Source organism: Marmota monax, unplaced genomic scaffold (assembly GCF_021218885.2).
Source record: "Marmota monax isolate L192 unplaced genomic scaffold, Marmota_monax_Labrador192_F-V1.1 WCK01_AAM20220418_F8-fsc00129, whole genome shotgun sequence".
In the NCBI taxonomy this organism is placed as follows: Eukaryota; Metazoa; Chordata; class Mammalia; order Rodentia; family Sciuridae; genus Marmota; species Marmota monax.
The window spans coordinates 3,361,720-3,389,667 of record NW_026693811.1 but is presented as its reverse complement, the minus strand read 5'-3'; the positions used below and the strand labels follow the sequence as shown (position 1 = coordinate 3,389,667).

The 27,948-nt window shown below is 34.1% G+C and overlaps 1 protein-coding gene across 2 annotated transcripts in view; it reads left to right on the top strand.

Annotated features, from left to right (window-relative positions):
* Ifih1 (interferon induced with helicase C domain 1) overlaps positions 1–27,948 on the top strand; it is a 58,237-nt gene that overhangs the window by 18,590 nt on the left and 11,699 nt on the right. For both annotated transcript variants that reach the window (XM_058584959.1, XM_046462271.2), the window contains exons 5-11: positions 9,442–9,546; positions 15,344–15,564; positions 20,923–21,133; positions 22,016–22,233; positions 23,305–23,421; positions 25,097–25,220; positions 25,727–26,005. In XM_058584959.1, the coding sequence (XP_058440942.1) occupies positions 9,442–9,546; positions 15,344–15,564; positions 20,923–21,133; positions 22,016–22,233; positions 23,305–23,421; positions 25,097–25,220; positions 25,727–26,005 (1,275 nt within the window). The remainder of the gene's footprint in view (positions 1–9,441; positions 9,547–15,343; positions 15,565–20,922; positions 21,134–22,015; positions 22,234–23,304; positions 23,422–25,096; positions 25,221–25,726; positions 26,006–27,948) is intronic.

The following is a 27,948-nucleotide window of genomic DNA, read 5'->3' as shown; positions in this document are numbered from 1 at the left end:
CTTCTTCACGTTTTAAGTGTACCTTGTGAGAAAATCTGGATCTTCATAATGGTTTTAGGGAATAGAAAGGTTTGGGGCTTTTAATTTCTTTTTCCTCTCGAGATCTTCTTTCCCTTCCTTTTTCTTTAACCTCCCTGTCCCATTTCTTTCACTTCTTTTACTTAGAAAATATTAATTAAACACCTCTCGTGTGCCAGGCTCCTTCTTCAGTACTGTACAGACAGTGGGGAATATAAGAGAAATGGCTTCAGCCCCCAAGGAGCTTCTCACTCTGGGGGTGTCAGCCCAAAGTAGTCACCTTATAGCTACAATGACAGTATATCCTATGAAAGAAAAATACAGAACATTAAAGTATCTAAGTCTAAGGGCATATACAAGTACAGTCAGCTGGACAGGGGCTGAGGACCCAATCCAATTCACAACAGTCTTCTGGTCTGTAGGGTCTTTTGACATGCAGACATCTATGTGCATTGGTGAGCAGGTTAGTCCAACCCATTCTGTCCCTTGCCAGAATAATAACAAAGGGTAATTACAAAAATGTCTTGCCTTGGCCCTGGGCCTTTGCTTTAGACACTGTTGCTGATACATATCATGGATCTTTCCAAGTATATGTTCATTTTCTTGATCTTAAAAACTAAGAATTCCTGGCATAAGTAACTTGTAAAATACTATTAGCACAGAGAAGAATTCTTTCGGTTGAACTTTTGCTACAAAATTTAATATAGAATGATTTTTCTTACATAAGCATTCTTAGAATTAACAATCAGAATAAATGTGAAAGTGTTCCACAGTTTCTTATGTGCATTTGTGTAATTTTTGTATGTATCTTCTTGATGTTGATAATGTATAATCTTTATTTTGAATTTCAATATAATCAGTTAATATTTCAAATAGTTACCAAAGTAGCATTGAAAGAAACTTGTTACTTAAGTTGCATACATTCTGCAGTTATGAATATTTTTATGTGCAGAAAGAAAAAAAATGTGAGAAATTATTTCTGATTTTAAAGTAAAACTTTTCTAATTATTATTTCTGAACCAGTTTGTATGCCATTTTTTTCATTGCATAAAATCTTGGTGCACCCAAGTATTTTTAATTATTTATAGTTTTAATGCAAAGATTATTCATATGTTGTTTTCTGCCCCTTTTACTCCTTAACATACCTAACCAGAACCATTAGTAACAGTGACTTACTATGAAACCAATTTTAATCATGCCACCTTCATGTAAAGGGTAATCTATTAAAATTCTCCAGGGGAATGATTAAGGAGAGAGATTTTTATCCTGTCTTCATTAAGTAGGGACTGGCATTTCTTCCTCCTTCCTCCTTATTCACTATTGACAATCAACTGCTTCCCAATAAAAAAGGTAGATAGTAATTAAAATGCACCAAAAAGTTTTTAATTCACCATTTTTCAAATTAATACAATAATTCCTCAACAACATTTGAACATTCCTTACACATTAATACTATTTTAATGCTGAAAGTGATCATTCTGCTTTCTAAAGCCATTTTATAACAAAATTATATAAAATGTTCATGTCTCTCCAGGCCATACTTCCCTGAAAAACATATCACTGTACGTTTTCCATATTTCTATATTCTAGTTCTCAGCAAAAATGTCATATAATTATTTTTAATTCACCACTATTGTTGCTTTGTTACGAGTAGTTATTTTACCTGGACACTTTTGTTATATCATTTTAGAAATTAATGCTTTTGTATAAAATAAAACTAAAGTAAGTAATATTTAAAACTAAGTAAAATTTATGTTACATAGAATTGAAGTAAAAAATCCCAGAAATTTCTTTTATTATTCTGTTGCATCTCCTGTTGTGAATCAGAAATGCAAATACCTCATGATGACCAGAAGAGGGCGCGTTGACACTTATAAAGAGGGATTTTACTGTTCCAAAGTGGAAGATTACAACTGCAGTGTGCTGTGTGTGAATACACAGTGCGCATGACTGGGATTGCATGTGTATATTTTGATTTATATATTCTTTCACGTGAAGATTTTAAAATTCCACCCCAGCTAATGAGCTTACCAACCTGCTTGTTTTCAGACTTTAATACCTTCTTTTTCATATTCCCCCATATGTTCAACTCCTTAGGTTTATCCGGTGACATTATGCTTTGGAATATATTGTGGATATATTTTGCATAGATCATGTTCTGTAGGAGGGGTTTAAAAATTGACCTTTATAAAGCAGCCTCCTTCTCCCTGGCCCAATCTGTCACAGCACTTTTTGTTGTTGTTGTTGTTTTGTTTTGCCTTTTTATAGACTGAAGTCCAATCTTAGATTTGTTCTATACTAATTTCTGTAAAAGTGCCACAAATTTTATCTTTGCACTAGAGGACCAGAATAACATTCTATAGCACTAACCTGTAGAAATCCAGAGAATTTTTAGTATCCTTAGAAATAAATATCGTAGCATTTGAGACCAAAGTGGAAAAGATAATTGCTATAGTCGTATACAATAATATTGTCTCAGAATTATACATACTGTTTCAGGATTGGTTCAAATTAAGATAGCTCTGCTTACTTGCTAAATTTTCTTATCATTAACTATTGGGAAAGCAGTACTAGTGAAGCAATTCAAATGCACGTAATATTTTGAGCTAAAAGAAAGGGAGATATTACTGCTGCTGGTATTGATGTTTGTTAATAGATTACATAGGCTTGTATTTTATTTGAAAACTATCTTGAGCTACACAGGTCAGTTACATGACTTATAATTTCATAACAGTTCTGAAAAGGGTTAGTGTTCATATCTAGAGGATGAAGATATAGGTATTTTATCAGAAAGAAACCTCCCTCGTATACAGTTGATTCAGACTGGATTTATTTTTGTGACATACCTTTATGGCTGAAAAGTTGTTTTTATTTATTTTTAAAAAAAATTAGTTGTAGTTGGACACAATACCTTTATTTTATTTATTTATTTTTCTATGGTGCTGAGGATCGAACCCAGCACCTTACATGTGCTAGGCGAGCACTCTACCACTGAGCCACAAGTCCAGTCCCTGCTTTTTATTTTTTAAGTAGAGTTTTACCAAAAGTGATAATTTTAACTTTAATTTGATTATTAACCCTTGCTGTCTGTATTTGGGGATGTGAATGAGGATAGAGCCAGAGTAGTAGAAAGAAAGAAGTGAGTTCATCAAATTGTATTATTGGGGAACCAAACCTTGAGCCTTTCTGTTCATTTTGGTTCAAGAAAACAAGTCACATGACCCCCCCCCCCCCAAAGAGAAAGAGTAATCAATCTGTAAAGACATGTGTGTCAAAGGTTGAAGAGAGCCAAGACAACTTGTGAAAGAAGGAAGGCTAATCCAAGAGAGCTTACCAGAGGAGGAACATGAGACATTTCATCCAAGCCGTGATGGTGCAATGCTGGATTTGTGAACAAATGTGTCAAGCCACATTTTGGCTTGCATGAACATCATGAGTAAATGTGTAGGTATTAAAAAAAAACTCAAAAGTGTTCAGAAGAACAGTGTAATGAGAGGGGGGTATTTGTGAAGGAGGGTGGCAAGAGACAAGCCCTCTAAGATCAATGAATGAATGGGTCTCTCCCAAGGTAATTTTTATAATTGTTTTTCCTAAGGTAAAAAAATATAGTTAAAATTAATGACTTGTTGTTTTGGTATTTATGAAATGCCAGCACAATGCATTTGCCATTGTCCTTAATTAGAAGAATGGATTTAGTGACAACTCTACTCAGGGCATCACACTGACACCCTGAATCTGGCTATGGTGGAAATATTCACACTGTGGATATTGGCAAACACTATTAAATCGTGGAGTTTTTCTCTTGCAAGGAACCAATTGTTGAACATTCCCTGGACATCCTTAAAAATATCTCTCTTGGTACTTTCTTTGGCATCAGCTTAGGTCTGCTAAACTCCTATCTTTTCTGGATGAGCACCTGAAAGTTAAAGAGGTTTCCAATTTCTTTTCTTTGATCTTGCCATCCCTAAACCTTGTTCTAGTCCAGTCTTACTTCCGTGTTATTCAGATTATCAGTCATGATTGACTCTAAGACTTTCTGCCTCCTTTACTGATTGGCAGGGAATGAAGGAGTCATTCTAGAGGGTGTGGCTGTCCTTCCAACTTTATATTTGAATAGCTATCTTTCTGTATTAGCCCATGTCCAAAGGCTAACAGGCATAGATGTTAGTATTTAAGCCAAAATCATTACATGCAATTCAAATTTAATTCTGGTTGAAATATTTAAGCAGTAGAAATTCTATAAACAGGAGCAGAGGAGCTCCATGGATAACCATGTGCGACTGTGGCTCTAAGAGAGATTTTTCTCTTTGGGGAACTCATTTCCTAGAAGCTTGGATCCAGGAGAGAATATGCAAGGTGGGTGGAGGTGGCTTCTCTCCATTCTGTGGGAACACATGTTCCCTGGCACAGAGAGAAAAATCTGACAGACCAAAATGTGTGTGTGTGTGTGTGTGTGTAGATCCATATACATAGAGCTGAAAATAAAAGTGATCTATTTCCTCTCAAAAAAAAAAAAGAAAGATTAAGTTGTTTCAAAAGAAAAAGGAAATATATATTATTAGTAGTATGAAAGTAAACACATTTAAGAAATCCATGCAGTCTCTTTGTGAGTGCCCATATGTGAATGTGTGTTGCAGGCTTTTGGGGCAGTCTGATGTTCCATGCTGAGAGGGTGATGAAACTGGAGGGAAGATGGGGTGGCTAGATGTGACACTGAGAACATCATGAGGTCAGAACAAGACTCAACACAGAATTACCATGAAAAGTGAAGTGAGATAACTCAAATGCGTTGGAAGCACCAATTCTCAGGAGAAGAAAGCAGTTGGTGTTCTTCCTCAGTGTCCACAGGGGCCCTTGCCCCTCACATCATTTCTTTCTGGAAGGCAAAAATCACCTTTTAGGAAAGAGAACCTACAAGAAAGGAGAGATAGAGGGTATAGAGTAAACAAGCATCTAGGCTAAACGTAGAAGGAACACTACCTGGAAGGAATAGAAGTAAGAAACAATTTGTATTTTGCCTGGTGAACCTTAGCTCTTGGAATAAAAAACATATTGTCTGTCTACTACTTGTTATAATAGCACATTCCAGCAGAGGGCAGACTTTACATTAAAATAAATCTGAAAAGGCTTTCAAGAGGGGTTTTTGTTGTTGTTGTTTGAAATTTTAACTTCAATATTTTTGGTTTCTAAATGATTTTTAAATATTTTAAAGCATTTAAGGTCTAGGGTATGTTAAATATAAAATTTCTTGGATTCAATCTAATATTCCTGCCATATTAGCAAAATATTCAAGATGGGATTCCAGAATGAGGCAGTAGTTTTCCATGACTTATGGACTGGTCTTAGATATTTCCTGTCACTGTGAGCAAAACTGTTCTTTTCTGTGTTGCTTACAAAATTATTACAGAAAACCTTATCTCTTACTCGAACAGGCATGGTTTTCTTTCATTCCAGTCGAGTTTGATATAAATTACTACTGTTTTCTAGTCTATTTCATAGTTAATTTTGCTATTTTCCCTAGAGGAAATGATACCTATATAAAAGTTAATTAAACCTATTACACAATGTAACTCCAATGGTCAGTACTCCTTTAAGCAGCAACTTCACAAGAATTTAAGCCTTATTTCTCCTGTAATTGTTTTCCTTGTTTGAATAAAATCATTTTTACAATAAATAAGAAAGTAAAAACTATTTCTTAAAACTGTTATGTTCAGATATGAAGACCGATCCGTTGGACTCCAAAGCGCATGATCGGTGTATGACAACATCCTGCCTCTTATTAACTTTATTTTATATGATCTAAATTAAAATCATGTGCTTATGACTTTTATTAGGACTTAACTTCAGAATGACATGCTCTGAAACGTACAAAGAACAACACAAAATGATTCTAAAATAAGTCACTTATAGAAATTTTTGGTACATAAACACAATATGTTGGTTGCATCTTTCTTTGAGCACTTTTTTTGATCTCATTGTGTGTGTGTGTGTGTGTGTGTGTGTGTGTGTGTTTGTAAGAGAGAGAGAGATAGAAAGAGAGACAGATGATTTTTTAAGTGAATGCAGGAGGAAAACTCCTGGGTATGATCTTTTCACTGTTAAAGAGAAGTATTTTCTTTTATTATTAAATTTCTTTCCTTTAGTACTTCTGTTTCTAAGAAAGCAATATATATATATATATATATATATATATATATATATACACACACACACACATAAGAATTCGCTGCCTAGGAAACTAAATTATTTTTGTGTGGAGAAGCTGAAGATTTATATATCCTTAAAATGACAAAGAAATGGAACTCTTTCATTTTTAATAATCTCTAACAGAATTATTACAATTGATTTTGTGCAACAGGATGGAAGTGTTCCTTTATGTGCAAAATGAGTGTGGTTGCTTAAATGAAAAAAGTTAATGGGAGTTCAATGAATTAGAAGTACTAGTAAAGTACAATCATTTTTCTAACTTCTTTTGTTTTTTCTTAGAAAGATAAGCTCTATTTTAAGTTTGGTTCAAAACTTGAAATTCCAATGAAAATGTCTATTGCCTTTTTTTAAAAAAAAAAAAAAAAGTAATTTTGATTTCTCTTAACATTGTGGATGTAGGATTGCTTACTTGTTTACAAAGCTCCACACAATCTTCAGCCCCTGGAACACTAGACTTGAATTTAGAAAATGGGGACTCTGCCCCATAATTGTGTGATCTGGATAAATTAACTTCTCTGAGTCTTGGTTTCTCATTTACAAAAGTGAACAGATTAATGGATATCTACCACAAGTAATGTTGAGAACTTAAGTCATGATTTACATCTGTGAAGGCTATGAGCTCAGTGTCTTCCTGACACATTGCAGATCTGATTGTGAGATCAAAATTATTCAGATAATGAACTTAACTAATAACATCTTAGTTTTAGTAGCAACTTTCTCTATAAATTGTTTGTGCACAATACATAAAAACTCCCCCCAAATTTACGCATGCTAAAATGAAGCTTGACTCTACATATACGAAGGGCAGGTTTAAGGTTGTGATTTAACTGCTAAATGTTTAGGAAATGAAGATCAAATACAATTTTCATTTCTATTATGCCTACTGGAAAACAATGTTAGAATTTAGATTATATTTGTTAGTATTTTCCAGTAATTTTGTTATTCTCTTAAGTTCTCAGTCCTACCTACATTTAAAACAACAAATGTAAAGCACATCAAAATTCACTTTTTTTGTGTCAAAATCTTGGCCTATATTTCTAGATCTAGAATTATCCTTGCAATGACATTTTCCCCATCTCATTTTACACCTTGCCTTTTCCTTACAAATCATATTCTCTTTTCATCAGTACATCTGCCCAAAATGCTCTTCGACTTGACAGTTCTGTCCCACACTCGCCTCTGAGCTTCTAACAAGACATACCTCTGGGAATTGCAAAGTGCCATATTTAAAATCTCTCAGTGAGATATACAGGTTTTCCCGTGTGATCATAAGGGATTCCTCAAATCTGAGTTTTAGAGCTAATCTATGACAACTGATAAGCACAGTATTTTCACATTAGTATATTTATGTTGTGCTAATATACTTAAACAGTATGGATGTCCATTGAGAATTTTTCTACAACTTTCTTATCAGCTTTCTTTTAACTTTTAAGAAAGATGACTTACATATTTGATTGGTATTGGCTGAAATTCCATTACATCTCCCAAGATAAATAGACTTAACTGAATTGGAGGGGTGATGTCTTAGATGTCACTAACAAACACCAAATGGAATACTGGCTTGAAATAAACAGGAAGAAATTACAGATACAACAATATAGACAAAACTCACACATCTTATGCTAAATTAAAGAAGCAAGACATAAAGGTTACATATTGCATGAATCCATTTATATGACATTCTGAAAAGGGCAAAACTGTAGGGACAGAAATCAGATCAGTGGTAACCAGGGGACAGTGGAGGACATTGACTCTATAGAGGCTTGACGTAAATTTTGGGTGGTAATGGAAATATCTTACAGAACTCTATACATTTATCAAATTCGTCAAACCATACAACTAAAATGAGTAATTTTGCAGTGTAGAAGATACACCTCATCTGACTTGAAAAAATGAACTAGTTCAAAAGAAAGAGTGTACTTAAAGTTTTTAGTATCATCTCTTTTGGAGAAGTTCTTTTGATAACATGCTATGTGTCTGTTTATCATCAATTTCTTTTCCAGCTTTAAATATATGATAGATGAGAGTGGTTTTACACAGCTAAAGGCTACCTTACTGTAACTTCTTAGTGCATTGAGGGAGGTGTAAAAGGAGATGATAATTACCTAAGATGTATAAATGTTTTGAAATATTATTAAATATAAGAACACTATTAAATGAATGCCTGCCAGTAATAGACCACCACTTGATATATTTTTTTTTCGTTTTCTAATCACCAACTAACAACAATTAATCTACTGTGCCAAAAACTTGTTGTACCCAATACTACTTAATGGTTATCAAATCCTACGAGGTAAATGGTATTAGACCCATTTTAAATAATAAAAACTTAGGATCAAAGCAATATCAATAGCAAATTTCACAAGTCCTTCTGATTCCAAAGTCTACATTAGTAACCACTGCACTGATTTTTACCAGGTTGGTGGTAATTTTGATCCTTAAGAATGATATTGCATAAGTTTTGAGAATTGAACTGTACTGAAGAAATTCTTCCCTTGAAGAAATTAAGGTTTTCAAAAGAATTGATACTACTGAAACCAGAAAATCGGATTAAGTGGAGGGTGTGCACTTGCTGTTCATGTTTGACCATAACTCTTTGATAGAGGCTTAACTTAATTATAGTTAAGAAAACATTTATTTCCAGCCACACATAAGCTCATGGTACCACTGTAAAACCAGGTTTCAGGGATTTTTTTTGAACGAATTTGTTTTAGATTTTAAATTGTGATTTTGTAAATCCATCTTTATCACTGAAATATTTTCATAACTGATCAGTAGATCCATGCATTTTATTAATTTTATATATTTTACTAGTTCTCTGCCATTGTACATGAAAATAGTTTCAATGCTTTTTATATAGTATTTTCATTTGAAACCTAGTATCAAGCTTGGATATTCTTTTTGGGGGGCAAAATCTACATGGTGAGCAATGACCAAAGTCGTAAGCCCTTAAGAATTTGCTTCAGTTCTTACATTGGATCACAGCACTTTAAGTAGGTAATATGTATTTGAGTCACTACCCAGCAGCTGCTCATCCATAGTGGATTTTTCCTAATGTAGCCTGCCAGAAACTCTTACCTTTTATTCATAATTGTCTGGGTGTGCCTTCCCCACTTTCATTGAACTGTATGTACTGTGTGCTGTAGAGGTGTGCAGTTAAAATACGTTTATTCTCAGAAATATTTTAAAAATATTTTAAAATGTTTTCCTTTGCAGAATCAGACACAAGTTTGGCAGAAGGAAGTGTCAGCTGCTTAGATGAAAGCCTTGGACATAACAGCAACATGGGCAGTGATTCAGGCACCATGGGAAGTGATTCAGGTACTGCCTAACTGTTGTGTAAACCTTAAAAAGTGTGAAATAAGACGCCATATAGTGGAATGCATGGGGGCTGTTCATACCCTCCCTAATGTATTTATGCAATTAAAGCAATTCTTCTCTCCAGTGAGTCGTTTTGGAACTTTGCCACTGGCTCTCTTTAAAAGTACAACTTACAAAAGTCTTAGAACCAAACTCATTTTGATCCAATACTTGTCTTTTTGGTCTGGTACACGCCACATTTCATGGAATCATGTCATCTGTTTTATTTTTGAGATCTGTGTTGATTCATTTGAGTACACCTAAATTCTGTATGCAGCTTGATATTTGTTCTCAAATGTTACTTTTTATTAAAATAGATTTTAAATAAGACATTAATACTATCAATAAGAGGAATGTAACTTTAGATAATGATATCTAAAGATAGATAATCATTTAGCAAATGATAAACAACATCTCTTAAAACAAAGAACTAGAACTGAAGCATATAGTTAAAAGAGTTCCAATTTGTGCACAGAGCTCTCGAATAGGAATAGAGCTTACAAAATACTTTGATCACTAAATGCTAACTTGGCTAGGTAGTTCCCAAGTTGCTTTTCCTACTGGTTGTGTATCACACCAGCAATAAATGGAAGTGCCTGTTCCCAATCCCCCCACCTTCATCAAAACTCACTCCTACCAAATTTCCTAACTTCTCAGTTTGGTAGATTCACATTATTTTTGTCTCTTCTCTGGATGTGTATTCCATGATTACTACTGAGCTAATATATTGATATTTTTAAGTATGGTGATGGATTATTAAATGTCTATTATATACCTTTCTATATTGGTCTATATGAATAATTCATAATTAAAATGAACAAATTACAAAGGGAAAGTACTATGCAATTTGGCCAGCTAAGAAGCAGTGGAAAACTGACTAAGAAGCAAATTAGTTTATCCTTCATTAATGAATTAAAAAATGTGCAATTTATATTATCCTGCATTGTCAGAATCATAGAAATACAGATGTATAATAGGCTCAGAAGAGAAAAAAATGCATATAAAAACATGGTCATCTGCCCTAATAGCTTTCTAAGTTAAATGGTACCACCATGACTATTTCTATATCCTTTTCTCACAATCACACTCCTGAATTCCTGAGAATAAGTTATTTTTAAGAAAACAATTCACCAAATGTCAGTCAAAACGTTAATTGTAAGTTGAAAGGGTTAATTCATTTTGTATTTACTTCCATCAGTGTCATTAAGTACTTGTCAGGGGCTTACTTCTATGGATTGTGTTTGTTTTTCATTATTTGTTCTGAAATTGGTAAATTTAATAATTACCATTTCTATTATATGTGATTGGTGCTACTAGAACGCAAAATATACTCTAGCTAATATTTAATACATTAATGGGTTGTTTTAAGCTTCTGGACCTCATCCTAATTTTTATTTGTCTAAGTAAGGGTTTTTCAACAATATTCATTCCTTCAATAAATATTTAAAGCATATCCTCTGTGTGCAGGGCATTTTGCCTATTTAGAGCTGTTAGCAAATGTATTTGCTGATTTTTAGTCCTCAATGTGGCATGAAAGACGTGATAAATCCGAACGCAACCTACTTTTGAAAAGCAAATACGTTTTCAAAGGCAAATACATTTTCAAAGACAAACACATTTCCAAGAGACACCCTTGAAGTTCTAGATGGGTCAGTGTTTAGAAACAGAATTACTTTGCATAGTGGGCAGTAAAATTCTGAAATGATAAAATTGTGAATTTCCTTACCTTCTGCTGCATGCTATAGCTGAAATAGAAACCAATTCTATTGAATTGATTCAATTTTATTGAATTTTATGAAAGGTTTTGGTAAACTGGTGAATCATTAAACACATATTGAGTTACTGAAAAGTATTACAGTGTTTAAGATCATATTTTAACCTTTAAGGTGTACAGCTAAAAGATCTTATTCTACATGTCCTTCATTCTCACTCAAAGGTTATATAATGGACTACAAGGATCACAGGTGTGAACCAACACAATTACATTACGTTCTTTGAGGAAGTCTTATGCCATAGCAAAGCATAATTGCTGGTAACTGTTAGAGTTTAAAGATTCTAATTATATTATAAAAGGGTTTTTCCCCCCATTTCCCATTTTCAGAAAGATAAACTGTTTCTCAAAAAGTAGCAATGTTTTTGTCAATATAAACTGGCCTGATATTTAGAAAGTGTTTCCTTACTATTTCGAGGTAATGCCTATTAATATTTGTCCAACTGGAATGGTGTATTTTTCTGTGTTACATGCTATAGGTAAAGGAATACTTTGTGGATTTCGAACACATGCAGTGACAGACCTTTTCTCTCCAAGAATAACTCAGCTGTCAAAATCAATGTGAGAATGAAATTTGCCACATGGTGTAGTTCCAATAGAATATTATTATTTAAACCCAATTTGATTTCATTTTTTGACCATTTATACAGTATAATATAATCTTAAGGTCTTTAGTCATTCTTTGTTTTAGAGGGAGGGCACAGTATAATTAAAAGCCTGTGAATATTTTAAATGATATTTTTATTATTGGATGTAATTATGCTTTTCAGAGAGATCCAAAAACAAACAAACAAACAAAAATGCAAACATTTCTTTTATAAAGGAAATTGGCTCCTGACTCATTGATACCAGCCCAGTTTTCTCCTTCTGGTGACAGAGAAGAGGGAACCCTTTTTTCATTGCTTGTGTGGATAAATTCTTCCATCCCTATGTCAGAGGATGTGATAAGGCAAGAAATCAGGCTGAATATTTAGCACTCACCCAGCTCTTTTTGGTTGGATGCAATTTTCACATTGAATCCAACTCTCTCTCTCTCTCTCTCTCTCTCTCTCTCTCTCTCTCTCTCTCTCTCTCTCTCTCTCTCTCTCTCTCTCCTTATCTACTCTGTGCTTTTCTTGTAAACTTGGGCTGCCCATCAAATCTCCTAGTCATGACTCAAAAATATAGAAAGTTACTGAGCTGTCTAGCTCATTTCAATGGTAGAAGTATAGTTTTCTTGTCTGAAATCCTTAAGGAAATGGTTGTATTTTAGTAGTGCATGGCACATGATAGGCACCCAGAAAATATTTATTGCAGAATGAATTAAGTGGTACATGACCAGTAAAGTAGCACTAAGATTTATGACTTTGATTCTAGAGTTAAATTTTGAACACGATATCTTTTAAACATTTCAACTCTTCTTAAATCTATTAGCGTAGTAAATATCTAATATGCATAAGTGATGTTGATATCTCACTCATTTGATTGGGCTTTAGGTTTCTGGGAAAGAGATTTAGAAAACTGCTCCATATTATTACCAAAGGATATAGAAGTAAGCATGAAAAACAAAAGGGGAGAATGATTATTTAAAAAATACATACAACTAAAATAAGGAAAGCAGCATTTTATTATTTTAAAAACATCTATGCAAAAATGCATACAGTGAAATGCAAAACAGAATTTATCAATATTTTTTAATGAATATCATAGACTAAATAGCAATTTAGCAAGAATAAATTCCTCCTGGATCTTGGTTTTGACATTGCTTCAAATATTCTGACTTCGCCTAACATTTATGGTGCCCTGTTTTTCCATCCCTAACACCACCAAACAAACAAACAACAACAACAACAAAAAAAAAAACCTTTGTTCTTTTGAAAAAATTAGGTGATATATATCCTCTGATGGAGGTGAAATATCAGAATTTTGATTACTTATAAAAGCTACTTAGTAGAGAAGTAATATTGTTCTTAAATAAATCTGAACCTTACATAAATGAGTTACAAATATTATGAGTTCAAAGTAAGCATAGAAAGAAAACTTGTAAATGTGTAAATGTCTATTTTAAATGCTGATAATCTTGTGAGTTTTTCATGAAAACCATACTAAATGAATCAGCAGAAGACCCAATGATAGCTTAAATGTCTTGCATCTGTCTTCACTCATCCATACAGAAGGCACATTTCCTGCCAGCTTTATAGATGGTTCTTCCTAAGTGGTATTTGGTGTGAAATTTCCTACCTGTTCAGATAGTACTATCACAACAAGTTAAAGTCCACTTAAATAGAACCATCCAGTTGCTGAAACAGAGCCATCAGCAAGTTTTCAAACATTAATGGGATTATGTTAGTTTAGTTTTATTGGTGACCATTGATAAGAGAAAGAACACTATTTCATGTGTGATAAAGTACTGATAAGTGCTGTCATTTCATTTTTTCTTGTGATTATATAAAACATAAGATAGACTTTTAAATTGGTATAACATTTATATTACTGCATTACATGTTGTAAACTGTACATTTTTAAATATTTTCTCATGGCTAATGTAGATTAAAATGGTTACTTCTAAACAAAATATATTGAAACCAATGTATGTTATAATAATCTCATTCTAACATTTAAAATTAGTGTACATTAGCAACTGCTTTACCAGTATTATCAGTCAAAAATATATATATATATGTTAATTTAAAATATTTGTAATATAGTGTGCTTTGGGTTTCAGGAGAAATATGAATTTGTGGAGATATACATATAAGGATATAATAAAGATCATAATTCAAACCTAAATGGCAAAATTAGTCACAACTTAGTTTAAATTAACAAAATTAGTTATTATCTTTCAATGAAAACCTACGAATTAAAGGCTAGCATGAGCAAAGTTTTTCTCCTAGTCACTAAATATTGCTTCTGCACAACTTAATTTCTTTTTTTAAATATTTTTTAGTTGTTGAGGGACCTTTATGTTATTTATTTGTATGTGGTGCTGAGAATCGAATCCAGTAAGTCATGCTAGGCAAGCGCGTCACCACTGAGCCACAACCCCAGCCCCATAACTTAATGTCTTCAAATAGGAGAGGACTTGATACACACACACACACACACACACACACAAATTTACATCCTGCCCTTCATATTCCATAACTATAGATTCAACCAATTGCAGATCAAAAATGTTTTTTTAAAACAATTGCTTGTATTGAACATTCACAGATTTTTTCTTGTTATTGTTTCTTAAATAATACAAAATAACAAGTATTTTCATAATGTTTACATTGTATTAAGCATTATGAGTAATATAAGGATGATTTGAAGTTATGGCATATGTGTGCAGGCAATATGGAAATGCTATGCTATTTTATATAAGGGACTTGAACAACTGCAGATTTTGATATCCACAGGGGCAACAAATTCCCCATAGATATCAAGGGAAAATTGTGTACATATGCTTTTTTGTCTTTTAGATGTCAGATAAAATTTTAACAAATGAAGAAAAACAGAATCAGCTGTAATATCTTCTTTGTAATAAAAAATAAGGGTGATAGCAGAAAAAGGGGATGAATGAATCCTGCTTTCCCAGTTTCTCTTGATTTTGCATGTGGAAAAGCTCAAAGAAACAAGTAAGACATATTGGCTAAATGAAGAAATGGGAATTCTGATGCATTAACAACATAACTGCCAATCCAGCACCACAACCATTTCTGTAAATTGTTCTTGGCTTTGCGCACTCTTTGAAAACATTCCCCCCATGTTGCTAGCTTCCCAGGCCCTCGTGCTGTTAATTCACTCCTGTACCCCCGCTCCTTAAGCCACTTCCATGATATAGCACCAGCGTTTTGCAAATTTAAGAGGACACCTGACACTGATTGGCACAGAAATTAGAAAATGAATTGGTTTGGACATAGAGGAGAAGGAATTTAAACCACAAGAGGCCTATATTCAATTTCAGGCCCACTAGCCTTGATTATTTTATTGCCTCTTATTTTTCCTCTTTTCAACTTTCTTCAGATGAAGAGGAGTTTGCAGAAAGAGCATCCCCTGAGCCAGAACTGAAGCTCAGGCCTTACCAAATGGAAGTTGCCCAACCAGCCTTGGAAGGGAAGAATATTATCATATGCCTTCCCACAGGAAGTGGGAAAACCAGAGTGGCTGTTTACATTGCCAGAGATCACTTGGACAAAAAGAAACAAGCATCTGAGCCTGGAAAAGTTATAGTTCTTGTCAATAAGGTATTCAGACAACACGTAATATGGCATCATTTATTCATTTTTCATTTTACTATTCTGAAGCCTTTATATAATAATATTTGTAGCAATATAACACACAGATTAAGTTCAATTGGATGTAATGTCAAAATGAGCACTTATTTTACTTTTAGTGTTTGGTTTTATAAGTATTTCTACTAAGTGACAAAGCTTAAAGTTGGATTTCTCTATAAAATCATTAAATCAAATAACTATAACTTAGGCCTAAAGATGATATTTGCAAGATGTATTTTAAGGTCAACTGATACTGGTTTAGTTTCTCACTGCATGTGAACATCAATGACCTCAATATATCTAGGCTCAAATAATGTCTTTTAGAGTCTCTTTAAGCACTGGTCCTCAATTGAATATGAAATGTCCTCTCCAGAATATATATAATGTGGCTTAAAGATAAAGAGAAAATGAAGTGAATATTTGGTTTATGTATATCCAGCTAAACAGGTAAATAATGCTCAAAGAATATATACACATATTACACATATGTATAATATATGTTAATGTAGTAAGTATAATAACATTAAATGTGACTATTTTTCTTTAATACTTTATATGAGGGTATGTGAAGGGCATCTTAATTAATAGATATATGTTTTCTTCATTGTGAAACAAAATCTAGGTATTTGAGCCTTACTAAAATAGATGAGAATTTGTTAATTTATAAATTTGCAGATTGGGGATATTAGTTTTTGCCATTTTGTGGAATAAAATTGAGTATATTTTTCATGACCAGGAATAGACTTTTTCTCATTCTCGTGAATTTCTTTACAGAAAATTCGCCAGTCAACTATAAAACTTCCTATATTTTTAGTATTTCTTTATGCCCAAACTTTCATCCATCATGTTGTTCCAAATGTATTTTGTATATATCTGCTATGTCTAAAACTACTCCTTTACACATTTATACCCTCTTTTACACATTTACTTTGTGAGAACTTATTTATTTTTTATTTAATTGTTGGTAATGGTGATGCATTAGAAATTATTTGTCTATAACCTTTCATATATTTCCTTTGTGATGGATATTACTTTTTAGAATAAGTTTAAATCCTATTTCTGCCTAACAGCAGTGTGATCTCAGACAAATTAGTTGCCTCATCTGTAAAATTAACAAAATAATAATAACCATGTTCTGAAATCTAAATTAGATTGTGTGTGTGTTGATAAAAAGTCTCATAATGATTCAATAAATATTAACTCTTTCTCCCATTCATTCTCCTCACCTTTGTAACTAATGAAATCAAACACTTTAACCAGAGAATAGGTTTAGTGTCAGATCCAGAGAAAGAACAAAGTTAATAGGATTCAAAGCTACTTAAACTGATTTTTAAACTACAACTTAGCTATTCTGCTGTTTTTCAAACTCATCCTCAACATCTACCCTGTCAAAGGGCTCACTTTCCCTACTTATCTGTCTCTTTGTTAATTATACCACCTCCTCCGAACCATACAGCCTCAAAACCTAGGAGCCATTTTTTATTCATTTACTTCTGTGTTTCCTTTATGTGGCCACAGGGGCACAGAGCAGTAGCGCTGGACAGGGCCTTTGAGATCCAGCTTTCTTCCTTGGTGGAGTCATTCTCTTATTTCCACTGAGTAACTTCAAATATCAAGGAGATCTCCTGTCTATAAGACAGCCCCAGTCATTCTTTGACATACTGACACTGTTAGAAAGCCACACATGTATTCATCCAGATTTGCTTCTCTGAAACTCATGTGCATTGTTTGCAGTTTTTTCCTCTGTATTTCTGAAAAATAAATCATAATTCTCCTACCTTACAACAGCCCTTTGTGAAAGAGTCCTGTGAGTCCTATGTTACTTTTCTTTTTGTCCCCTAGGATAAATATCCACAGTTCTTTTAATTGTTGATATAACAGGGTTTCCAGGCCTTTCATCATTCTTAGTTCTCATATTCTTCCAAAACTTTATCCAGAACCCTCTTAAAACACAGAGTCCAGAGCAGAACAAAATACTCTAGCTATGGTCTTACCAATGAGGTGTACAGGAGATACATGATATAGCACTCACCCAGCCTGTGACTTGGTTTGCTTTGACAACTACAGACTCATCTGCACCTTACCATGAACTCAGAACCCCATTTCCTTTTCTTCTGAAAATCTGTTAAGCTAAAGTTAACTTATTTTTGTGCAGTTAAGTTTTTAACCTAAATGCAAATACTTGTGCTTCTCTCTTCATATTGCTGATGTTGCCCTATCATTTCAGGTCTCATGATGTTGTACGTGTCTAATGCACTTTCCTTTCTATGAGACTTCCTATCTCAGTGCTTTATTCTAGTTAGGAAACTTTCATCGCCTCAGATCTAGGTGATTTTTATGAATGCTCATTTATAGCCATGTTTAAATGTTAATTCATCCTCACTCTTCACATTCACTGCATTTTGTCTTGTGAAAATTTGAGGATATAACTTGAGTCCCTGAGCTTCCCTGTTGTTTTTCTCCCTAGAAATACTAGAAATCCCTCCACTACTTCTCCCATCTACGTCATAATTGCATAATTTCTTATTCCATTTTTTTATTTTAGAGTAATTTCACTTTAATTACTTTTGGTGAGTCAGGAAATCTCTGGTCCAATAAGTAAACTTAACCTGCATTCTGCTTTTAAGCCTAACAGGAAGTTACTGTAACCTTTGATCTAGAAAAGAGAAATCATGTTTCCTAATACCCTTTACTTTCATCTCCCTTCCTCCATCCTTTCCAAAGTTATAGCCTTCAAATGCAGGGAGAAATGAAAACACCACCTGTGCTCCCAGACTTTTCATTTCCTATCTAGGGCTTCAACATCATGAGAGATAAATCCCAGGTTCCTTCAGATGCTATAATGTAGCCCCATATGATTCAGCAGAAGTGGGTAGCAGTTGGGTTTGATTAGTCTTGGCAGGCACTCTGTCACATCTCAGGAAAAGGCTCCAAGAGGACCACACACCTCCCAATTAGCCATGTCAGACTTGCATCTGGCTTTCTCTGTGTCCTTCAATAGGAAGTCAGTGCCACCCAGAGTGATTATCAGGACTTCCAACACCTGCTCTTTCCTGTGACAATGTTTTTGTTTTGCAGATAAGAGGATGCTGCTTCCTTAGAAGGTTTTGAATCCTCTTTTATGGGTAGAAGTTGATATGTCACTCCATGATCCAGAGATTTTTTAATTATGCCATTCAGCATGAGTGTATTTAAAAACATATCCAAAGCACATTCTGTTCTCAAGGTATCTACAGTTTAGAAAGGAGATGAGAGATGTATGCTAATACTATAAGTGATATTTTATTGCACTTTATAAAGCGCTCTGTTGTACATTATCTCATTAAAACCACACAGTGACTCTATAAGGTAGTCATGATTATCCCATTTTTTTTTTTCCATCAGAAAACTGAGGCTCCAACTTTAATTGGCCTTCCAGGGGTCATCCAGCCAATAAGCATCAGAGAAGAGAACTGAACCCTTATCCTCTAAAGTCAACCTGTTCTCTTTCCACTACTTCTGCCACTCAAATGAAAGGCAAAGTGGTGTATCAGGGAAGTTTTCTGAGTACTGGAAACATGGCAGCTTCTACTTCATTTAACTTTCACAACCCTATGACAGGTCCACACATTACCCTTAGTTTTGAAGGAATGGAGACACTTGAGACGAATCAGATCTTGTCCAGGTCACACACAATCAAGCAGCTGGAGTGGCTCTTTTCAGGGATGTTTTGCTTCTGAGACCTGCTTTTTCTTTCCACCACATTCATTTTCCATTCTCTTCTTCAGAATCTTTGTGACTCAGATTACTCCTGTTGTCTTACCCAGTGCAAACAATGCTTCTAGAAAAATGAATCAGTGACGGCTTTGTGGGAGAGACAGAAGAGTTGTGGCACTCACATTTTGAAGTCTTAAATGTCACTTGGGAGCTTCACTAAAGTGAAGAATTTAGGGCTCTGCTCTCAGGTGGTCCCTAGATACGGCAATCCTTGAATGGGGCTCAAGAGTCTGCGTTTTCCAAATCTCTTAAGTGATTTTGTGGCAGGTAAACCAGAGAGAATTTCTTTTGAAAAAAACACTGAATGACAGTTCTTCTCATTACCCCCTTCTACCCTGTGGTAATGTTTTTCACTTGCAAACCTTGATTATTGATTTTAAGTCTATTTTGCTTCCATGGATTCCATTTTTACCTCTTCCCTTTTCCCCTCCCCAGACATTTATTCCTAGAAGCCTCTATCATTTCTACTGATTATAATAATGAAAAGCCTTGTTCTTTGTGTGCTACCATTCTCCACCAGGGAGATCAGCCAGCCCTTATTTAACACATAAGTGGGATCACCTCAAGTAAAAAGAATAGCAGATATTCCACTGTTTGCACTATCAGGTAATCACATCACGAGGAAAATATTGTGCATTTGTTGAGGCTTGCCCTTGAAACTCTTCCCGGCAACTATCTTTCATACTACATAACCCTGGACTTCCAGTGTATAAATCCTATTAGAAAAGGACCCTCCCCCAATCCAGTGACGACTAATATGAAGCATTGCAGTGTCAATCCGGCCAACTTCAGCAGTCATTGCAACATACAGAGTCAGCTGAACAAGATAGAAAGTTGTCCCCTTCTTTTGCCAAGTGTATTTGCTCTTTGGTTTTTGCTCGGTCACTAAAGCTGTTCCAGTTGTTCATTTCCTCACTTCCTACCCAGGCTCCCAGTCATGCCTTTCCTCTTTGCTCTTGGTTTCCTGCTCTTTCTAATTGTTCAGGTAGGTTGCTTTTAGCCTGATCCACAAACTAACATTGAGGATAAATCACCTCTATACACCACTCATAAGGATCCTATGAACAGTTACATTACATTTAAAATACTCTTGTTAGTGTTCACAGTCTGGCCCTGCTGTGCAAATTAAAAATATATTTCTTATCCCATTTCAGTTTCAACTTATGTCCTTACTAACACATGGCTGAGTAGATTCGAATTCCCTCTTAAACACTTCCTTTGAGGGATTAGTTGTTTCTTCCTCTTTTCTGTCATTTTGTATTCACTTCTCCAAGAGAATTATTACATTGCATTATTTTTTTTTTAGTCTTGATAATTGTGCTTAGCTAGACTGAGTTGCTCTAAGCCATTAACCATAGCCCAAACACCTTTATGTTCCAGATATGACGTCACACCTAACAAGCATGCAATAAGCATTCATTGAGAGATGAATATAAGAATTGGTTGTTATGCCTAATTAACTGATAAGGCAAACATGTCTCTTAATGTTTCACACATAGTAGGCCTTTGATCAATACCATTTACTTTGATTTTGCTTTCTCTCTTTTTGTTTTTATCTTTTCATTTTTTAAGGTAATTTTAGCTGAACAGCTCTTCCTCAAAGAGTTCAAACCATTTTTGAAGAAATGGTATCATGTTATTGGGTTAAGTGGTGACACCCAACTGAAAATATCTTTTCCAGAAGTTGTCAAATCCTATGATGTTATTATCAGTACAGCTCAAATCCTTGAAAACTCCCTCTTAAATTCAGAAAGTGGAGAAGATGCTGGTGTCAGTTTGTCAGGTTGGTAGAAGTGTTTGTTTTTAGAAAAAGAAAAATTAGTAATAATGTTGATAGTAAAAGAGGTTGAATTATTTAAATAATTTTTAAAATGTTGATGAGAAGTTAGCCTTCATTTAGATTGTCTTTCATGTTTTAAGATTTCACTAAAACCCTTCACGTACTGGGAGAAACAAACAAAAAGTTAAGTTTTTCTAGATCACTTTTATCTTCATAAGAATACCATTATTAAATCAAGCACTCACTGGATTCTCTGTTTACTTCTGACAAAATTTTTTTATTTGCTAAGAGATTCCATTAGAACCATGGCCTTCTCTGCAGAGTGAAAAAAACAATCCTTCCTATTTTCTGGGACGGGTTGAGAAGGTAGGAGATTGGCAGGGAAAGTCTAAAAGTAATTATAACAATTAAATACAATCCTAAAACAAAATTTTCTCTTTTTAAATAGTGCATAATTTTAGTTGATGTAATAAAAATAAAGATTGCCAACCCAAAATGAAATATTTTATTAAACAACCAAAGGATAATCCTGAATGCTTAAAAAAAAAAAAAAAAAGAAAAAAGAAAAAAAAAAGCAGGCTGTAAATTTCACTTCCTAACACTTTAGCTTTATGAACTAACACTTTAGCTCTATGAACTTTCTGAAACCCATCTATTAAACAGGTATAGTATGTAACAGGTATAGCTTGGTGAATAGTATCCCATACTTAGGAATACACAGATTGAGTGAGTGATTAGATTTTCTCCTACAATTTGAAACAGAATAGTGCCAGTCTCTTGCCCAAGAAAGACATCCCCATGGCCACTTGATTTGCTAGTTTCAGGGTACTTCTCTCCCTGTAGCTTTCAGGTATTGCAAAATTAACCATTTGATTTTCCTCTAAGACTTCTCCCTCATTATTATTGATGAATGTCATCACACCAACAAAGAAGCAGTCTATAATAACATCATGAGACGTTATTTGAAACAGAAGTTGAAAAACAAACGTCTGGAAAAAGAAAACAAACCAGTGATTCCCCTGCCTCAGATATTGGGCCTAACAGCTTCACCCGGTGTTGGAGGTGCCACAAAGCAAGCCAAGGCTGAAGAACACATTTTAAAAGTAAGTCATGAACTTTACATATCATCAAGAAGCTAAAACAAATAGCAATGTTTCTTGGACTTTTTAAGTAAGGTTGAATTCAAATGTCATGATCATCAGTTAAACTAAATCTCTTTGCTGTAACTATGGTAAATACACTTAATCCACAAAACAGTGATAAAACTTAAATAACTGTGATGCAGAAGAGCATAACATTTATGAAGAGTAGATATAACTGATGAGCAGTTGAGACAAACAGAATGCCTTCTCAAATATTCTACAACTTAATGACCTATTCTATATAAAAATGTGCATAGATTATTTTATAAATTTCACGCATTATAGCGTCTTACACCATGAGTGGTAAAACTGAATACTTTCTGTGTCTTTTCGGTTATGTGTCTTTCTATGAATCTGAGCTACTCAAATTAAATGGGAAATAGAAATATGAGGATCTTTCATTAAAGATGAAATTGTCAGCTACCCCAGAATGGTGAAGCCATGTAAACCACTCAAGTGTTAAAGATCTCAAGTGTGAAGTGAATCAGAGTAGCCCAAGAATTGCATTTGTGTGTTAAGTCCTTTAGAGTTAAATTCAGTAAAAATCTTTAGAGTACATATCCTTCAGAGGTGCAATTTTTGGCTTCAAGATAAAATTTATCATTGGAATTAGGGACTAACTCCAGTATAATCTATGCACAAAGGGATAAGGCTGCTTCCAACTTTGCACTGTCTTCATTATATGAAGAGGTTGGTAAAGTGTTCCATGGTTGTCAAGATGATCTGTAATACGCCTGTATAATATGATTATCTCATCTCCATTCTCTGTCAATCTCTGTAAATTGCTGTACTCTTTTCATGTCCAATTTTCCAGCTGCAGAATGGAATTTAAGAGATGAGAAGAAATATACTTTTTGCTATAATTATTCACCAACTTGATTTAGAAGCTTCTTTTTACTACTTACATGATATTTTATGCTACATATTTATGCCGCAAATTATATACTACATATTCCTTACACAAAAACTAACACTGAATCAATTATAAGGGGAAAGTAATTGTTTGAACATTTTAAAATATCTCTTCTCCAGATATGTGCCAATCTTGATGCATTTACCATTAAAACTGTTAAAGAAAACCTTGAGCAACTCAAAGACCAAATAAAGGAGCCATGCAAGAAGTTTGTAATTGCAGATGACACCAGAGAAGTATGTTCTTAACATTTTATATCTATTTGATTGTCAATGCCATATTCAATTAAAAGATGGCAAAAGCTATTTTATACTGACCATCTGGATAATACTTAAAAATTTTTGCAAACAAGTTAAAGTTTTATGCTTTCAAAACTTGGTATTGGGCAGCAAATCACTGATGCTAATTGTTTCCTCCATTCATCTTTTAGTTTTCTAGTTTATGTAAAAAGTAACTCAGTAACTGGCTACATGTGAGCCTTGGAGGGATACAGGTCACAGGCATGAGGCTAAGGAGCAGTGTTCTGAACTAGAGGGATATGACAGTGAACTTTATCCTTTTTACTCTCTTGGTGACTTCCAGGATTAGTTTTCTGACGTTCCACAGAGCCATTTTGTTGCTACCAGATTAAAGTTGGCAATGATAATGGAAATTTTACCTAATTTGCATATCTGCATATTTACTTTCTTGGGGAAAATGCTATCATAATAAAGGAGTGAAATATTTAATTTAGTGGTGTTTCTCTAATGAATATTTTTATTGATTATAAAAATCAACTGAGAGTCAATTTGGACATTATGACCAGTAGGTTATATAAATACTATTTTTTGTAAAATCGAAAAAGCATGATGAATTTTAGCTATTTTCACTTAATCCCATTGAAAATACAACTCTTAAGAATATTGAGAATAAGGGAAATGATATATGTGCAGTAAACAATACTGTGATTAAAATGTAGTAGGCACTAAACCAATGTTAGTGACCAACCTTCATAATTTTTTCAATTCTGAAAGAGTACTACTATCTGTTTGAGGTGTATGCACACATTCAAATGTACTTTATTCATTTTCACTTTTTTTATTCATTCAGTTTTATTTGATATGTTTACATGCATGTTTCTACTCATAATCATTAAAAAATTCTTATGATATTTTTGAAAAGAATTTCTTCTTTCTTAGCTTACTAACTTCTTGATACACTTTTAATACACTTTTTATCAAAGTATAACACATGCACAGAAAAGCACAAATCATAAGTGTACTAATTTGTGGATTTTTCATAAACTGAACACATCAATGCAAATAAAATACAGATAAAGACATAAAACATGGCCAGTGCCTGAAAATTCCTTCCTCCCCCTGTCAATCACAGTGTCCCAAGGAGAACTACTATCCTGATTTTAAAACCAAAGATGTGTTTTGACTGATATTGAAATTTATAAAATGGAATCATATAGCATAAACTATGGCATATTTTTCTTTTTTCAAACTAAGATTTTTATTTTGATAAAAACAATATTGAAAACAGTATTAAATTTGTTTGAATTTTGAAGTGCTTCTTTAATTTGTTGACTTTCCAAGTACTTGTGACATTAATTCAATGTGTTTTTAAAATTACCTTTAATATTTAGGATTTATATCATTCATTAATTTTACTTCTGTAAAACTTTTAAATTAGAAATTACAGCAGAGGCATATGGTGTTAGTATGGGTATGGCTTGATGTTAGAGGTAATAAAAAGCTGAAAAAAATAAGTACAATGTACAAAGACGTGATTAGAGATTATCTTGTTACATTGTCTAGGCAAAGATTCTCAGTAAAATTTATTATAACATATAAACAAATTTAACAAAGATAACATCACTCCATAACAGCATAAATATGTAAGAATAAGTGTATAATTTATTTTTAGGATCCGTTTAAAGAGAAACTTGTAAAAATAATGACAAGCATTCAAAATCACTGCCAAATGAGTCCAACATCAGATTTTGGAACTCAGCCTTATGAGCAATGGGCCATTCAAAAGGAAAAAAAAGGTAATTTGGGTTTGAACTAACAGTTTATCGCATGTTTACACCAAGATTTGAGATGATTATAGCACATACTCACAAGCAAACTGTAAGCAAATAGAATATCAAATTGAGTTTCTGTATTCTGTATGGGACAAGCTTAAACATGTTCTAATCCCTTATCTGAGGAAAGAAGTACCAATTCATCCAGTTTTCTCTTTCATTTATTGTATATTTAAAGTAAGAAGATTAGTACTAACAGCTGTCTCTCATGGCAAGCTCCACTGACAGGTTTGTCATGTCATTCCTGCATGGATCAGGTACACTTTCTGGCTGATGCAGAGTTTAAGTCAGCTTGTCAAGGAGTTGGGAACTGTTTCCCCCTTTGAGAATTCATGACACATTTTAAGCGGTACCTTGATCATTTCAAAATGAAGGTGAAGCTGATTTTGGAGTCATCATTTATTTAAGTCTGCAGTACAGTCATAGGGGGCTTGCTTGCTATTTCTCTTACACAGTGTATTCTTTCACAGCTGCTAGAGAAGGAAATCGCAAAGACCGTGTGTGTGCAGAACATTTGAGGAAATACAATGAAGCCCTGCAAATTAATGACACCATTAGGATGATCGATGCGTACAAGCACCTTGAAACATTCTATAATGATGAGAAAGAGAAGAAGCTTGCAGTTGTGGAACACGACAGTGACACAAGTGTGGATGAAGATGATTGTGATGATGATGAAGATGAGGGTGATTTAAAAACACCTTTGAAGTTGAACGAGACTGATAAATTTCTCATGACTTTATTTTTTGGTAAGATTCAAAGAAACATATCTTCAACAGTCTTACCTCTTTGATACGAATCACCGCTTCTTGTAAGCAATCCCAGAGTCCCTCTTAAAAATTTATTTTCATCTAGCTCCTTGATCCACTTTGAGTTAACTTTTGTGCATGGTGAGAGGAGGGGATTCAGTTTCATTTTGTTGCATATGGATTTCCAGTTTTCCCAGCACCATTTGTTGAAGATGCTATCCTCCCTCCATTGCATGCTTTTAGCTCCTTTATCAAATATAAGATAGTTGTAGCTTTGTGGATTAGTCTCTGTGTCCTCTATTCTGTACCATTGGTCCACCCTCCTGTTTTGGTACCAGTACCATGCTGTTTTTGTTACTATTGCTCTGTAATATAGTTTTAAGTCTGGTATTGCTATACCGCCTGATTCGCACTTCCTGCTGAGAATTGCTTTTGCTATTCTGGGTCTTTTATTTTTCCATATGAATTTCATGATTGCTTTATCCATTTCTACAAGAAATGCCCTTGGGATTTTGATTGGCATTGCATTAAACCTATAGAGAACTTTTGGTAATATCGCCATTTTGATGATGTTAGTTCTGCCTATCCATGAACAGGGTATATTTTTCCATCTTCTAAGATCTTCTTCTACTTCTCTTTTTAGGGTTTTGTAGTTTTCATTATATAAATCTTTCACCTCTTTTGTTAGGTTGATTCCCAAGTATTTTATTTTTTTTGAGGATATTGTGAACGGAGTGTTTTTCCTCATTTCCGTTTCAGAAGTTTTGTCGCTGATATACAGAAATGCCTTTGATTTATGCATGTTGATTTTATATCCTGCCACTTTGCTGAATTCATTTATTAGTTCTAGTAGTTTTTTTGTAGACCCTTTTGGGTCTTCTAGGTATAGAATCATGTCATCTGCAAATAGTGATAATTTAAGTTCTTCCTTTCCTATTTTGATGCCTTTAATTTCTTTCGTCTGTCTAATTGCTCTGGCTAGTGTTTCAAGAACTATATTGAATAGAAGTGGTGATAGAGGGCATCCCTGTCTTGTTCCAGATTTTAGGGGGAATGCCTTCAATTTTTCTCCATTGAGAATGATGCTAGCCTGAGGCTTAGCATAGATAGCTTTTACAATGTCGAGGTAAGTTCCTGTTATCCCTAGTTTTTCTAGATATCAAATCAGAGACTCTGCGTCTGATAGAAGAAAAAGTTGGCTCCGATCTACATATTGTAGGGTCGGGCTCCAAATTCCTTAATAGGACACCCATAGCACAAAAGTTGATAACAAAAATCAACAAATGGGACTTATTTAAACTGAAAAGTTTTCTCTCAGCAAGAGAAACAATAAAAGAGGTAAATAGGGAGCCTACATCATGGGAACAAATTTTTACTCCTCACACTTCAGATAGAGCCCTAATATCCAGAGTATACAAAGAACTCAAAAAATTAAACAATAAGAAAACAAATAACCCAATCAACAAATGGGCCAAAGACCTGAACAGACACTTCTCAGAGGAGGACATACAATCAATCAACAAGTACATGAAAAAATGCTCACCATCTCTAGCAGTCAGAGAAATGCAAATCAAAACCACCCTAAGATACCATCTCACTCCAGTAAGATTGGCAGCCATTATGAAGTCAAACAACAACAAGTGCTGGAGAGGATGTGGGGAAAAGGGTACTCTTGTACATTGCTGGTGGGACTGCAAACTGGTGCGGCCAATCTGGAAAGCAGTATGGAGATTCCTGGGAAAGCTGGGAATGGAACCACCATTTGACCCAGCTATTGCCCTTCTTGGACTTTTCCCTGAAGACCTTAAAAGAGCGTACTACAGGGATACTGCTACATCGATGTTCATAGCAGCACAATTCACAATTGCTAGACTGTGGAACCAACCCAGATGCCCTTCAATAGATGAATGGATAAAAAAAAAATGTGGCATTTATACACCATG